Source organism: Oncorhynchus keta, chromosome 34 (genome assembly GCF_023373465.1).
Source record: "Oncorhynchus keta strain PuntledgeMale-10-30-2019 chromosome 34, Oket_V2, whole genome shotgun sequence".
In the NCBI taxonomy this organism is placed as follows: domain Eukaryota; kingdom Metazoa; phylum Chordata; class Actinopteri; order Salmoniformes; family Salmonidae; genus Oncorhynchus; species Oncorhynchus keta.
Genome location: NC_068454.1, coordinates 8987864 through 9005078, shown reverse-complemented (window position 1 = coordinate 9005078; position 17215 = coordinate 8987864). Strand labels below are relative to the sequence as shown.

At 45.2% G+C, this 17215-nt stretch overlaps 1 protein-coding gene across 4 annotated transcripts in view; it reads right to left on the bottom strand.

Moving 5' to 3' along the window:
• LOC118375369 (tensin-1-like) overlaps nucleotides 1-17215 on the bottom strand; it is a 280910-nt gene that overhangs the window by 10040 nt on the left and 253655 nt on the right. For all 4 annotated transcript variants that reach the window (XM_052493038.1, XM_052493035.1, XM_052493037.1 and 1 more), the window contains 8 exons: nucleotides 15439-15632; nucleotides 15173-15305; nucleotides 11902-12003; nucleotides 10473-10650; nucleotides 8733-10246; nucleotides 7591-7677; nucleotides 4521-4652; nucleotides 3837-3932 (listed from right to left, as the gene is read on the bottom strand). In XM_052493038.1, coding sequence (XP_052348998.1) covers nucleotides 3837-3932; nucleotides 4521-4652; nucleotides 7591-7677; nucleotides 8733-10246; nucleotides 10473-10650; nucleotides 11902-12003; nucleotides 15173-15305; nucleotides 15439-15632 — 2436 coding nt within the window. The remainder of the gene's footprint in view (nucleotides 1-3836; nucleotides 3933-4520; nucleotides 4653-7590; nucleotides 7678-8732; nucleotides 10247-10472; nucleotides 10651-11901; nucleotides 12004-15172; nucleotides 15306-15438; nucleotides 15633-17215) is intronic.

Sequence of the window (17215 nt, the reverse complement as noted above, 5' to 3'; positions counted from 1 at the left end):
CACTCACCCCATACCATATCCACACTCACCCCATACCATACCCACACTCACCCCATACCATACTCACACTCACCCCATACCATACCCACACTCACTCCATACCATACCCACACTCACCCCATACCATACTCACACTCACCCCATACCATACCTACACTCACCCCATACCATACTCACACTCACCCCATACCATACCCACACTCACCCCATACCATACTCACACTCACCCCATACCATACTCACACTCACCCCATACCATACCCACACTCACCCCATACCATACTCACACTCACCCCATACCATACCCACACTCACCCCATACCCACACTCACACTCACCCCATACCATACCTACACTCACCCCATACCATACTCACACTCACCCCATACCATACTCACACTCACCCCATACCATACCCACACTCACCCCATACCATACTCACACTCACCCCATACCATACCCACACTCACCCCATACCCACACTCACACTCACCCCATACCATACTCACACTCACCCCATACCCACACTCACACTCACCCCATACCATACTCACACTCACCCCATACCATACCCACACTCACCCCATACCATACCCACACTCACACTCACCCCATACCATACTCACACTCACCCCATACCATACCCACACTCACCCCATACCATACCCACACTCACACTCACCCCATACCATACCCACACTCACCCCATACCATACCCACACTCACCCCATACCATACCCACACTCACCCCATACCCACACTCACACTCACCCCATACCCACACTCACACTCACCCCATACCCACACTCACATTCACCCCATACCATACCCACACTCACCCCATACCATACCCACACTCACACTCACCCCATACCATACCCACACTCACACTCACCCCATACCATACTCACACTCACCCCATACCATACCCACACTCACCCCATACCATACCCACACTCACCCCATACCATACCCACACTCACCCCATACCATACCCACACTCACCCCATACCATACCCACACTCACCCCATACCATACCCACACTCACCCCATACCCACACTCACACTCACCCCATACCATACCCACACTCACCCCATACCATACCCACACTCACCCCATACCATACCCACACTCACCCCATACCATACTCACACTCACACTCACCCCATACCATACCCACACTCACCCCATACCATACCCACACTCACCCCATACCATACTCACACTCACCCCATACCATACTCACACTCACCCCATACCATACCCACACTCACACTCACACTCACACTCACACACCCAGCGTCTCAATTCAACTTCCGTCCCTCCCTTTAGAACATAATTCAATGAGTATAGTCTAGGGGATAAGGTTTCTTCAATAAGCCCATGTTTAGACTGATGCTGTCTGACTGGTTCAGTCATCTCTAACTGTGTGCCTGGGTCAGTAGCCATCTCCCTGTGGTTCCCAGTAAGAGGAGTCTGACACGCACATATGGTGCCTTCAGAAAGGATTCACACCCCTTGACTTTTTCCACATCTTGTTGTGTTACAGCCTGAATTTATAATGGCAACAATTAAGATGTTTTATTGTTTTTAGAAATGATTATTTTTTAAATGAAAAGCTGAAATGTGTTAACATAATACGTATTTAACCCATTTGCTATGACATGCTTGTCATCAGGGTGGCAGGGTAGCGGTTAGAGTGTTGGACTAGTAACCGGAAGGTTGCAAGTTCAAATCCCTGAGCTGACAAGGTACAAATCTGTCGTTCTGCCCCTGAACATGCAGTTAACCCACTATTCCTAGCCTGTCATTGAAAATAATAATTTATTTTTAACTTACTTGCCTGGTTAAATAAAGGTTAAAAAAAATATTTAAAAAAGAAAACTAATCAGCAAGCACTTGGGAGTTGTCTAGGATCAAACTAAACAGAATAGAGCTAAGCACAGGCAAAATCCTAGAGGAAAACATGGTTCAGTCTGCTTTCCAACAGACACTAGGAGATTAATTCACCTTTCAGCAGGACAATAATGTAAAACGCAAGGCCAAATATACAATGGAGTTACTTACCAAGACGACATTGAATGTTCCTGAGTGGCCTAGTTACAGTTTTGACTTAAATTGGCATTAAAATCTATGGCAAGACTTGAAAATGGTGGTGCCTCCCGAGTGGCGCAACATTCTAAGAGGAGTCACTACTGACCCGGGTTTGATCCCAGGCTGTGTCACAGTCAGCCGCGTCCAGGAGACCCATGAGCGGGCACAGGATTGGCCGAGCGTCATCCGGGTTAGGGGAGGGTTTGGCCGGCTGGGACGTCCTTGTCCCATCATGCTCTAGCGACTCCGGGCGCATGCACGCTGACTCGTGTCGCCAGGTGTACGGTGTTTCCTCCAACACTTTGGTGCAGCTGGCTTCCGGGTGAAGCAAGCAGTGTGTCAAGAAGCAATGCAGGTTTTGGCAGGGTCATGTTTCAGGGGACACATGGCTCTCGAACTTCGCCTCTTCCGAGTCCTTACGGTAGATACAACGATGGGACAAGACTGTAACTACCAATTGGACCCCAAAAAGGGATAAAAAAGTTGGAAAAAAATATTATAATAATACAAAAATTACAATTTTAAAAAAAACATTATTTTTTTTAAATAGTCGTCTGGCATGATCAACAACCAACTTGACAGAGCTTGAACAGAGACATACCCAGAAAGACTCACAGCTGTAATATCTGCCAAAGGTGGTTTTAACATGTATTGACTCAGGTGGTTGAATACTTAAGATCAAGATATATTAGTCTTTTATTTTTCAGTAATCCCCCCCCCACAACAAAAAAATAATATATATATTTTACGTTGATATTACAGAGTATTTTGTGTAGATAAAAATAAAATGAAATCCATTTTTATCCCAATTTGTAACACAACAAAATGTGGAAAAAGTCAAGGGGTGTGAATACATATTTCATATCGAGATTTGACACTTGGACCGACTTGAGGAAAAAAGGGCTGCAAAAACGACCTTCACAGCTAAGATGTGGGAGGGAAGGGAGCTAGCTACCAGACCAGGGTTCAAATACAAATATCATTATAACTACTTTAAAACCCGCCAATCTGGCATTCCAGGCAGGAAAAAGCAAATGCAAAAGTATTTGAAATATTTCAAATAGTATTTGAAACCAGGTCTGGAGCTACATAGGTAGGCTAAAGCCAGACTCCCACGCACCTTCTCAGAATTGGCTCCTGTAGCTTTAATGAAGCTGACGTAAGACACAGCCCGCTGGAAACATGCTATTTTTGATCATACTTTGGCACAAGGAGGAACTTTTGCTTATTAAACACCTACACGTGCATGCACACACACTACTCGTCTCACACACACACACACACAGACACCAACGCACGTAAGGCGGTCTCTGGATGAAATTAGAGAGGAGAGCATTTGAAGCATACTAAATGGACTTTCACTGATCCCATCCTATAATTAGGATTAAACATCATGGGATGGGAGAACGTCGGGACAGGGAGAGCACTGAGAGGAGATCAGAGTCATCAGACCAATACAGCCAAGAGTCAGTCACCACAACCACATCATGAAACTCATGTCTGGAATTGACTCTTCCCCCGGTTACCGTATCTGAGAAACATGCCATGTTGTTGTCGGAAGGACCGGTCCTGAAAGTTCTGAAAGAAATATTCTATTGTCTCTAAAGTCTTCTTCAATCCACCCATCCTCTCCCCACTTCCCTCTCAAAACGTCAGAGGGACGATCTCCTCCTCCTCATGCTCTGCTTGCCTCCCCTGGTGTGCGTGTGCATATGTGTGTAGGGGTTAAATGTGACTCACCAAAGTAAGGTTCGTTGGGACATCCTTTCAGTTTCACTCCCTTAGGACTCGTCTCAATCAGGAAGTGCCTCACCAACTCGTTAGTGATGTCACCAGCTACGGGACCAGCAACACAGTGGTGAACAACACCGCAGAGAGACAGTTTTTATTTGTATGTAGACATCACCTCATATGGGGAAGTATTATATAGTGTAGTTATTATATTGGTAATGATTTATTTCTTTAACCAACAACAGACCAAACACTAAAATATAATGTTTAACATTCTAGGATGATCTTAGTGGCTATTTAAAACTGTTCTTTTGGCAGATAAATAAAATGTGTTTACACAGAACATTCTCGCCCTTCGTGTTTTGTGTGTGTGTGTGTGTGTGTGTGTGTGTGTATGTGTGTGTGTGTGTGTGTGTGTGTGTGTGTGTGTGTGTGTGTGTGTGTGTGTGTGTGTGTGTGTGTGTGTGTGTGTGTGTGTGTGTGTGTGTGTGTGTGTGTGTGTGTGTGTGTGTGTGTGTGTGTGTGTGTGTGTGTGTGTGTGTGTGTGTGTGTGTGTAAATGTATATATATAGGACACACACACCTCTCTAGGATGGTTCTCCACCATCAGTTTCAGGGACAGTTTCAGGGACAGTGTGATGTTATATTATTAACCAGTATATGGAAGATGGAGCCCCATTGGTGATCTAGTACCTTTCTTGGACTGCTGAGCAGTAGGAGGAGGAGGAGAGGCCACCTTCATGGCCAGGCCATAGGCCCCTCGGAAGGAGTGACTGTCACGGATGACAAAGGCCCCTGGCTCCTTCTCTCTCAGCAGGCCGATGGCTGCAATACACGATAACACGTGATTCAATAAAATACCACCTCAAGTATCCACGCAGGTGCAAGTAAGAAGGAGGACAGGGAGAAAGCAAGGAATATGTAAGACAGAAATGGAAGAAGGAGGAGATTGAGAAGGAGGAGAGAGGAAAGGAGGAGAGGGAGACGGTGGAGAGGGGGAAGGAGGAGAGAGGGAAGGATGAGAGGGAGAAGGAGGAGAGGGAGAAGGAGGAGAGAGGGAAGGACGAGAGGGAGAAGGAGGAGAGGGAGAAGGACAAGAGAAGAAGGGGAAGGAGGAGAGGGAGAAGAAGGGGAAGGAGGAAAGGGAGAAGGAGGACAGGGAGCATAAGTAGAGGGAGACGGAGGAGAGATGGATGGAGGAGAGGGGTAGGGGGAAGGAGGAGAGGGAGAAGGAGGAGAGAGGGAAGGAGGAGAGGGGGAAGGAGAAGGAGGAGAGGGAGAAGGAGGAGAGAGGGAAGGAGGAGAGGGGAAGGAGAAGGGGAGAGGGGAAGGAGGAGAGGGGGAAGAAGGAGGAGAGAGAAAGGGAAGACAGGGATGAGAGGGAGAAAGAGGAGAGGGAGAAGGAGGAGAGGGAGAAGAAGGAGAGGGGGAGGGAGGGAGAAGGAGGAGAGAAAGGAGGACAGGGTGGAGAGGGAGAAGGAGAAAGAGAAGGAGGACAGGGAGGAGAGGGAGGAGGAGAGGGAGAAGGAGGAGAGGGAGAAGGAGAAGAGGGAGAAGGAGTAGAGGGGGAGTCGGAAGGGGAATTGGAAACTTTCCATGGCGAGGAGGGCCTTTTGTGATCCCATATTTCAACGTAACTACAGGGGAGAGCAGAAATCTGTTGTCTATTCGACAAAATACCTTTTAATGCGTCTGTAACATGCAATTCTATATATCCCTATGTGTCCAAATATGACATTTTAAAGACTTTAAGTAAGACAGATATAGCTACATCACATGCAGATGTTCCCGGGCCTTAATTGAGTACGTATGGTGTGTGTGTGTCTGTGTCTGTCTGTTTGCGAGTGCGTGTTTCTGTGTGTGCCTGCCTGTGTGTTTTCGTTTGTGTGTGCGTCTGAATGTGTGATGTCAATACAGCAGAGCATGTGCTTGTGTTTAACACAGATGATGTAATCCAAAAGGAGAGAGCAGAAGTAGATGTGGGGGCCAACAGCAGTGACCTCACAGTGACCTTACAACAGAACACAACACAATAGAACACAACACAATAGAACAGAAACAGAACACAACACAACACAATAGAACAGAACACAATAGAACACAACAGAACAGAATACAACAGAACACAATAGAACACAACAGAACACAATTGAACACAGCACAATAGAACAGAACACAACAGACTAGAACACAACACAACAGAACAGAATAAAACAGAACACAATAGAACAGAACAGAACACAACTGAACACAATAGAACACAATAAAACACAACACAACAGAACATACTTGCACAGAACATATTAGAACACAACACAACCGAACAAAATAGAATAGAACACAACACAACAGAACACAATAGAACACAATAAAACACAATAGAACAGAACACAACAGAACATAATACAACACAGCACAACAGAACACAATATAACATAATACAACACAGCACAACAGAACACAATAGAACACAACACAACAGAACACAACAAAACACAACAGAACATAATACAACACAGCACAACAGAACACAATAGAACATAATACAACACAGCACAACAGAACACAATATAACACAACACAACAGAACACAATAGAACATAATACAACACAGCACAACAGAACACAATAGAACATAATACAACACAGCACAACAGAACACAATAGAACATAATACAACACAGCATAACAGAACACAATAGAACACAACACAACAGAACACAACAGAACACAATAGAACATAATACAACACAGCACAACAGAACACAACACAACAGAACACAATAGAACATAATAAAACACAGCACAACAGAACACAATAGAACATAATACAACACAGCATAACAGAACACAATAGAACACAACACAACAGAACATAATAGAACACAACACAACAGAACACAATAGAACATAATACAACACAGCATAACAGAACACAATAGAACACAACACAACAGAACACAATAGAACACAACACAACAGAACACAATAGAACACAACACAACAGAACACAATAGAACACAACACAACAGAACACAATAGAACACAACACAACAGAACACAATAGAACATAATACAACACAGCACAACAGAACACAATAGAACACAGCACAACAGAACACAATAGAACACAACACAACAGAACACAATAGAACACAACACAACAGAACACAATAGAACACAACACAACAGAACACAATAGAACACAATTATTATTATTATTATTATTATTAATATTATTAACACAATAGAACAGAACACAATAGAACACAACACAGCAGAACACAATAGAACACAACACAACAGAACACAATAGAACAGAACACAACAGAACACAATAGAACAGAACACAATAGAACAGAACACAATAGAACACAATAGAACAGAACACAATAGAACACAACACAACAGAACACAACACAACAGAACACAATAGAATACAATAGAGCACAACACAACACAACACAATTGGACAGAACACAATAGAACACCATAGAACAGAATAAAACAGAACACAACACACCAGAACTGAACAGAACAGGGTAAATTAGGGCATGTGTGTGTCAGGGTGGATGTGTCAGGTGGATCCAACAGGGTTTAAATCAAACACACATACTAACTATCTCACGGTTAACTAAATAAAGAACATTCTCGGCCACATTTGATCTTAGATAGGCCTTATGCTAGCTAGAAGAACAACTAGTGGGATAAGATAACTATTGTTACGTTTAATCTCTTCCCCCATGACAACATTCACACTCACCTTGTTCACGGGAGATATCAGGCTTGTACCAGAACTTGGACGTATCCTGAACAAACTTTACATTCAGCCTGGTCTCTGGACTCCCGTCTAGGACAAGAAATTAGAAGTTGTGTTGAAACCATGTCGACTTACCTGGCATTTCCACAGTAACCCTTTGATGGGCCATATTTAAAAGGGTATGTTTATACGAACGATACTGCGTGAATGCTGCATGTCACATTACATTGAATCAAGTCTTGGGTCTCTGTGATATATTTATTTAACCTTTATTTAACCAGGTTAGTCTGGTTGAGATAAGCATCTATTTTTCAAGAGAGACCTGGACCAAGAGAGCAGCAGTGATGCTTCACGAGGGTCATCCTGACCAAGAACCGTCAAAGATAACCTATAAATCAACTGAAATCAGCTCCTTATTGTGTAGAGATTAGTCAATCTGCGCTATTAGCGAGTTACCTCCTAGAGCCAACTCTCGCAAACAAGCCAGTATCTATATCTGCGACCATATAAGTAGTTGCTGTCAGTATACTCAGTATGACACAGAATGGAGCTGTGAAACCACTGCGGACGCAGAAATGGCCGCCAACCAAGGTTCTGGGCCAGATGCCAGCTCTATCTCAGACTAGCATCTGGGCCTGGCTGGGCTGCCTTGGAGTGCATTCATTCCCTCATCTGGTCTGCAATGTGTTTACAGAGAGAAGTAAGTCCAACTGAGCTCCTGCTCGGCTAAAACCATTGGAGTATGACCACATTCACGTTACCTCACTATACTTTACTAGAACTAATCACTTCATCTGGTTTCACTGAAAAACTAGAGTAGGAAAACAGATGGATTTACATTGCAGTTAGGTAGTTAGGTACTAGTGTAATTATACTTCAGGAATGCAATGGGTAACAAACATCTTATTTGTAGAAAAACCTCAATTGTGGCTAAACACATATCAAAAGTTACCCCCCAAAAATATTGTTTATGAGATGGTAAAATCAGCTTAGTTTTATGTTAATTACCCACTTAAAAAAACATATTGTCCTTGAAAATACACTGATCTTAACTTCCTGTTTTGCTAGGGATGTCTGTGCTAGTTGGGGATGCTCTTTGCTGCGTCAGTAGCTACGTTTTAAGAGGGTTTTCAAGCTGGTCTTACCAGTCATGTTAAGCTTGGAGAAGTCTGGCAGTGTATGAAAGTAGCTAGTGCTGGGCGTGCTGCCTCCACTCGACATGATGGGGGAGGACACTTTCCCATTCAGTGTCCCGTACGAGAGCCCCCCGTTGGGCCTCTCCCCAATGGACATTCGCCTCTTCTCCGGTAGCTGGGGCTGAGCCTGTGGGGCCGGACTGCCCTGCCGTACCCCCATCATCATCCCCTCGTCCAGATAGCCCGCGTGGGAGACGGGGAAGGAGGGCGTGGAGGGCGGGTTGTACCCAGAGGAGCAGCTCTGACGGGACAGGGTGCCCTGCCTTTCGTCCGGGGTGGTGTAGCCGCTACTATGCAGCATTGGGTGTCGGTCCAGACTTGGACTGCATTGTGACATCTGGCCAAGGGACGGGTGTCGGCCCAGCACCGGACTACTACCATTGCCCTGCTGGTGAATGAGGGATGGATGTCGGCTCAGCACCGGACTACTCTGGATACTGGACTGGTTGGGTTGGCTGTAGGTGAGGGATGGATGTCGGCCCAGAACCGGACTACTCTGGATACTGGACTGGATGGGTTGGCTGTAGGTGAGGGATGGATGTCGGCCCAGAACCGGACTACTCTGGATACTGGACTGGATGGGTTGGCTGTAGGTGAGGGATGGATGTCGGCTCAGCACCGGACTACTCTGGATACTGGACTGGATGGGTTGGCTGTAGGTGAGGGATGGATGTCGGCTCAGCACGGGACTACTCTGGATACTGGACTGGATGGGTTGGCTGTAGGTGAGGGATGGATGTAGGCCCAGAACTGGACTACTCTGTATACTGGACTGGATGGGTTGGCTGTAGGTGAGGGAGGGCTGGCAACTGAGCATGGGGCTGTCCTGGGAGGCCTGCATCAGGGACGGTTGTTGGCTCAGCACTGGGCTAGACTGTGTCCCCTGGGACACACATGGGTTATAGTGGTGGCGACCCAACACGGGACTTCCTGTCATTACCATCCCAGTGATCCCAAACTCCACAAAGCCATTGGCCGGAGAGGGCTGGTGGCCCATGACAGGGCTGCACTGATTGGTGGGCTGTTGCCGATGTTGGAGGGAGGGGATGCTAGATGAGTTGTTGGGGTCACGATGCAGTGTGTGGAGACTTCTTGATCTTGACGACGGGAGGATGGCCACAAGGCTTTCCCGGGCAGATGCCTCTGGCTGGAGCGAGGGGGGGCTGGGGTCCGGGGAGACATAGCTCCCCATAAGGCCACTGTGACCCAGGTCCCAGGAGGGTGTGGTGGTGGGGGAACACAGGGAAGACAGGGTGGGGTAGGTGGAGCTCAAGTAGGAGGAGGTAGGGGTTCCCAGGGCTTGAAGGAAGGGAGATGGGGAGCCCAGGGCCTGGAGGTATGGGGTGGGAGTGGCAATGGGGATAGGGGTGGGATACGTGCCCTCGGAAGGAAAGCAGCTTAAGCTGGAGTCAATGGACGCTTGCGAGGGGATGATCGCACTGCTGTCAGCCAACGGGTGTTCTCTGATGGAGCGAGGGGTGGGGAGACATTCATGAAACACAGCGTTTAGAAAGATACCTACAGTAGAATTAAATACATGCGGTAATAACATCTATGGTCCCTATCTGTAAACATGTAGTATATTTCAGGAACACTGGCTCCTTATCAATATCATGTACTGGAAACAGTGTATGTTTCATGTCATTTAATCTACAGTATGACTTTAATGTTGTTTCTTTTCGTACTTACCGCTCTGATCTGTGCATGGGGCTGCAGCTAGACAATAGGGGGTTGAGGGTTGGGGAGGGGTCAGGGGTCGTCTGCCTAGCCAAGGTCCATCCTGGGGGGGTGAGGGTCACGGGGGGTCCTGCTGGTCCCCCGCCGGCCACAGCGGATCTGGCCACTGACTCCACGTAGCTCAACGGCTCTGAAGAGATACAGAGTTGGCCATTAAGGCTGATTTCATTACAGTGTATACTGTCGAGAAGATAATGCTGGCTTCACAGGAATGCTGCACTTGCCCCCTAAACAGTGACACTGTCCTTGTAAACATGCCACCATGAATCATTTATCTTTTACATTTCAAACATTCTTTGTTTTCTTCACCTACTGAATTCATTATTATAGAGTTGGTTTGAAATCAAGTCATCCTGTACTTTGGGGAAAACAGTGTGTGTGTGTGTGTGTGTGTGTGTGTGTGTGTGTGTGTGTGTGTGTGTGTGTGTGCGTGCGTGCGTGCGTGTGTGCGTGCGTGCGTGCGTGCGTGCGTGTGCGTGTGCGTGTGTCAACGCTGAAACAGTAGGCCTAGCGGTTATAGCATTGGGCCAGTAACCGAAAGGTTGCTGGTTCAAATCTCTGAGCCGACTAGGTTAAATCTGTCTGTGCCCTTGAGCAAGGCATTTATCCCTGATTGTTTTTGTAAGTCGCTCTGGATATCAGCGTCTGCTAAATTACTCAAATGTTGGAAACAGAAGGAACAACAAAGCAGAGGGGTCCCACATCTCATGAGTCAAACATCTCTCCTTGAACCCTCATCCAGTAAGGAGATCTTATTGCTCCAGCCTCTACTAGAAGCAAACACTACATAAAGACCAAGAAGAGAGGATGAAAAAGAGCACATGGTCATTTATTAAAATGATATTTATTGGGTCTCTCTCACATTTAGCCTGTCGGCTGTGTAAATATGGGATTCAAAAGGAAGCGTAGCTTTGAAGACTGGATTAACATGCAACCCCTATGAAGATGGGCCATAAATCAAGATTTTAAACACATTCCTAGGTCAATAAAATCAACCCCAATATAACCACATATGAGACATAAACAATGTTCAATTTACTGGTGAGCTGACCAAAAAAGAGTGCTTGTAAAACCAAAACGAAGAGGTGATTTATACAGTGAAGGGGCTATAGTTATAGTTTAACGGGTAAACAGTAGACATGCTCAATGACTATGTTCCTACTAGAATCTCAAATGAAAGATAGGTTGCTATGGTAACATTGGTGAGGCCTCAAGGGTGTAGCACTATGCTAACAAATGCTTATATTTTAGCACTATGCTATGTAAGTAACACAATGCCATGTTAACGTGCTACAGAGGGTGCATGATGCTATTCTAACAGGCTCTTCCAGCCCATGAATGGAGCACTGCTATGATAATAGAATATGTTATGCTAATTCACCTGATCCACTCTGGTTGAGGTGGATCTCAGCTGGGTTGTGGGGTTTGAGGCCCAAGGCAGAGAGAGGGGTCTTCATCAGACCTGGAGGGGAACGAGCTTGGCCTAGGAGAAAAAAAAGAAGCATAACACTTTAGCAACATGACTTAGCATTTAGCATGACTTAGCATGACTTAGCATGACTTAGCATTTAGCATGCTTCACTACAACAGTCTTGACAGTAAACACCTGCACTTTTCATTTTGTACCTCTGTGTGTGTGTGTGTTTGCTGGTTTGTATCTATGTAAGGTACGAAGCCTACATTCATTCAACTGTTAGAATGCTGAATTCCAAGAAAGGTTGCTCATTGCTGCACGTGTTCTATGAGCTCATCAGATGCCTCTTGAATAGAAACATAAAGGACTGGTTTCACGGACCCAGAATAACCATAGTCCTGGAATAAAAAGCTCAATGGAGAACACTGTTTGAAATATATTTTTAGTCCAGGCCCGGGAAAGCCAATGTGTGTGTTTTCATAATGGTGCGTACAGGTGCTGAGCTGTCAAGACATCACAACAGCTAAATGTGACACACAACAACATGTGTAATATCATGATGGACACTGCTAGAGGTGTGAGGGGTGTGCCCATGCCTCATGCTCTATGGAAGGGCCATGCAGGTGACCTATCACAGTGTGAAAAGCCTCTGAGTGACACTGTCACAACACACATAGCAGGACGTGAGCAGAGGTGCGCCATGCACACAAATTCAGAGCAAGCCACTTAAGCGTGACAACACGGATACAAAGAAAACAACAACAGTGACTCACTGACATGCAGTATGTGTCAAAACACAAGAAACAACCCGATAAGACAATATAAGATAAGACAAGATAAGGCAATATAAGTCCAGATAAGACCGCATAAGGCAGGATAAGACAAGATAAGACAAGATAAGACAAGATTAAGGCAGGATAAGACAAGATAAGACAAGATAAGACAAGATTAAGGCAGGATAAGACAAGATAAGACAGGATAAGACAAGATAAGACAAGATTAAGGCAGGATAAGACAAGATAAGACAAGATAAGACAGGATAAGACAAGATAGGCTGCTGCAGGAAAAGTTGGTGCAAATTGATGGCAAAAGGAATACATATATGACGTATATGACCACAGTCACATGAAGTACCTTTAGAACAGTGAGGTTTAAGTATTTAGAAAATAGTTTGTGTGTGTGTGTGTGTGCGCGTGTATAGCGTAAGTGTGTGTGCGTGTGTGTGTGTGTGTGTGCGTGTGTGTGTGTGTTTGTGTGTGTGTGTGTGTATAGCGTAAGTGTGTGTGCGTGTGTGTGTGTGTGTGTGTGTGTGTGTGTGTGTGTGTGTGTGTGTGTGTGTGTGTGTGTGTGTGTGTGTGTGTGTGTGTGTGTGTGCGTGTGTGTGTGTGTGTGTGTGCGTGTGTGTGTGTGTGTGTGTGTGTGTGCGCGTGTATAGCGTAAGTGTGTGTGCGCGTGTGTGTGTGTGTGTGTGTGTGCGTGTGTCCGTGCGTGCGTGCGTGCGTGCGTGCGTGTGTGTGTGTGTGTGTGTGTGTGTGTGTGTGTGTGTGTGTGTGTGTGTGTGTGTGTGTGTGTGAGAATGACCATTAGTGAATAAGTGTATGTTTCCTTAATGTGGTGTAGACCTCAAGTCCAGAAGGGGCTCCTATGTCTTAAGAGGTACTGCTCTCCAGTGGCTTGCTGAGTAAAGTGGTGCAGGATGCTATGATAAGCAGAAGGGGAGAGCTAGGGTCACTTAGCCTCGAGGGACGTGCGTCATCCTCCACTTACCAAATAATCCCAATCAAGTATTTGTTCTGTATGACAACCTAAATTCCCTACTTTTTGATGGGTCATGTTGGGCAAATGGGTATTGGTTGGGGGGGGGGGAGACGCTCTAAATGTCTAGAGTTGATATGGGACCGTGGATGTGCCGGTGATGTGGATCAGGGTAGCCCTAAACACCGGTCCAAACATCAGCTTTCCATACCCCTAATAATATTGAATGTGGGATGTATACTTGAGTTAAAGCATACTACTAGTAGATGCATTTAAGTGGAAACATACTTGACTTGAATCTTCTAATATAGAAAGAGTAAATAAATCATAAATCTTCATGGGAGTCACACCTTTGAGGGCGTTTTTAGAGCCTTGCCCAGGGGGAGATGAGGTAACTGTTAGAGATGCTCACTGACATGGTATTTAAAGGGATAGTTCACTCCATAAATCACCACAGTCAAACGTTTCCTGACCTCAAAAGTAGTCTAATGCCAAGATGAAGCCACTACTCACACTATTGTTTGTGTGTAGATCCAGCTCGGGGCAGCAGGTAGCCTAGTGGTTAGAGCGTTGAGCCAGTAACTGAAAGGTTGTTAGATCAAATCCCTGAGCTGACAAGGTAAACATCTGTTGTTCTACCTCTGAACAAGGCAGTTAACCCACTGTTCCTAGGCCATCCTTGTAAATAAGAATTTGTTCTTAACTGACTTGCCTAGTTGAATAAAGGTTAAAAAAATGTTAAATGCCTTAACATGAAAAGTCAGGCACTGAATAAAATCAAGAAATTAGACAGCGCCTATCTTTCACATGGAAGAGGTGTCTACTAAATGCATCAGAAGACTTGTGGAGTCCCAGGACATGTTGATCTGTGGATGGCAGCACATTTCCCATCATAATGAATTACTGCCTGGAAGGCAGGAGAGAAGTGGGATTCAGTCTGACAGGATTACTCTGGCTTTTCTATGAGCTGAGGCAATGGCAAACAATGTGGCCTTATTAGGACTTATCCTGCCTTCACCACCTACTCAAATCTGTCTGAATGGGTTTGAAATGAATTTGGTCATGTGGGAAATGTAGTTAACTAGCCCTACATCTAAACAGGGTTGAATGGGAGATGCAGCCTATTATTTTTTGAGATGAAGAGGAAAAATGTTATAATTGAATAATTAAAATCAACCAGATAAAGCCAGACTAATTCCACCCTGAAGTTATTGATCATAATATCAGTTGTATAGTTTCTACACTGTGGACCTGTACATACCTGAATGTAACATGTCATTCTCATGATGTCTTATAATAGCCTATACAGTTAGACTTTCGATTTGTTTTCTTCGTCATATAGGTCAAATGTAATGGTACTTCCTTCTGTAAGACATTTCTTTAGATGTTCACACCAAGGTAAACGTTGAAAATCATTAAATATTCCCTATGCTAAAAGCCCTGAGTTCCACAGCGCACTCGGCCAGCCAGAGGGGAGACTTACACAGGTTGAAGTAAGGAGTTTGCGGCGAGACGGGGAAGGCAGGGGGGAACACCTCACCACCAACAGTGGGCGTGGGGCTGATTTGGCCTCCATCCAACTCCTCAAAAGCCTCTCTGTAGCTGTGGATGTGTCTCTGGAGGGAGGGACAACACGGAGACACGCACAGAAACACACATATAGTAGTTTTCATTATGGCCGTCACATCTCTAGAATCATAATGTGAGACACACTTGAGAAGGTTAGGCCTAGGAGCGGGAGCATTCTACCTCCTTGGGACGCCCCCCGGGATTCAGCGCTATGGTGTTGACGAACTCCGGGGAGACGCAACGAATAGGGGAGCGGACCGGGGGTTGGTAGGAAGAGCTTTCGTCGTGGCCGTTGATGCATTGTCTCTCACTAGTGGTGCGGTGATGGGGCGGGGCCGATGCCTCGTCCAATGACGTCCCACAAGACTGGACACCTGCCAAGATCATTCAGAGGTCACATTTGATCACAAATCGCTCACATTGCACACAAGTGGTTTGTAAAAAATAAAAATAAAGTGTTTGCAAACAGACATCATTATCATGCAACTCTTCACTGCAAACCGGCATTATTTCGAACAGCCATTTATCCACAGGAACGACATAATAGGCAAACACTTACAAAGTAACTTGTTAGAAACAGCAAAGATGACCTTTCAAAATGCTACTTGATGTTGAATACACGGATCAGAACTTTCTCACTACAATCAGGCACTGTTTATAAGAGCTCTGGGGTTGTTCAGTTGGGAACAGTGAGGATCAATGTTCCCCTTGATAGCCACACGATTATCAGGAACTTGCTGGTACATCAGTGAAACAGTCTACATTTGTAATTGTTGTTATCTGGGTAATGCTCTGTGGCGGTTGCTAATGTTTTGGATGAACCTCAAAGGGCTGATTAAGCTGATTTCAATGGGTGGGTTTGGAGGGAAGGAGAGAGAGCTGCCAGTGTAAAACAAACAGGATTTGTGTAAGAGCGTTATCCTAATGTGTTAGTTACTGCATGGCCCGTACTGTAGGTGGTTTTGCTGAAAACAGATAGTGACTATGGGAAGTGAACAGCCGGCTTTGCACGGCTATGTGCAGTTTAGGAAAGGAAAAAGGAGGGGGAAAAATCTAAACAGGCACAATATGTGGAGGGAAGGTGTTTGGAGGGAACATTTAGAGGGAACTTGTTTTTGTTAATGGGGCGGCAGGGTAGCCTAGTGGTTAGAGTGTTGGACTAGTAACCGGAAGGTTGCAAGTTCAAACCCCCGAGCTGGTACAAATCTGTCATTCTACCCCTGAGCAAGGCAGTTTAACCACTGTTCCTAGGCCGTCATTGAAAATAAGAATTTGTTCTTAACCGACTTGCCTGGTTAAATAAAGGTCAAATAAAATAATAAAAAATTCGTAACCATAGACGTTAATGTAAAGATTCTACCTATTGTATGTTTTGTGTCAAATCCAGCTTTTCCTAAACATATGTTAAATGTTTCCCTGGGTTCTTGAAGTTTAAAGTAAATATTCTCTTTGAGAGTCACTGAAAATTGCTTTTTTTGTTCAGGTATAATGCAATATACTCTGTAGCTAGCACTGACTGTCTGCTAACTATCTGTCTGATTCATGGATTCTTCTGGCCTGAAGTTCTGACATACCGTCCCGGAGATGGAAAAGCATGCTAACACACCCTAGTGAGAGAGTCGACTGTTATGGAAACCGTGAAAAATATTTACGAGCCCTAGCTCAGCCTCTGGCTGGATAAACCAGGCGATATATCCACAGGGGAAAAGTTAGCGATAGCATTAGCCTGCAGCTGTGGGAAACTAAGATGGTTATAGTTACTGTCAGAATAGATCTGGCCTCTTTGGTCATACAAGAGTCAAACATTCCTTATGTGTTTGGGTACTCCAAGTCATATTCATGACTCTGAGGAGACATCTCCATATTCCACAACCTTAAACCGCATGGAAAAAAACTACACAGGGGTTTTGGAGGTGGTATCAAAGGATGGCAGTCTTCTAAGAGGCCTACTAACATC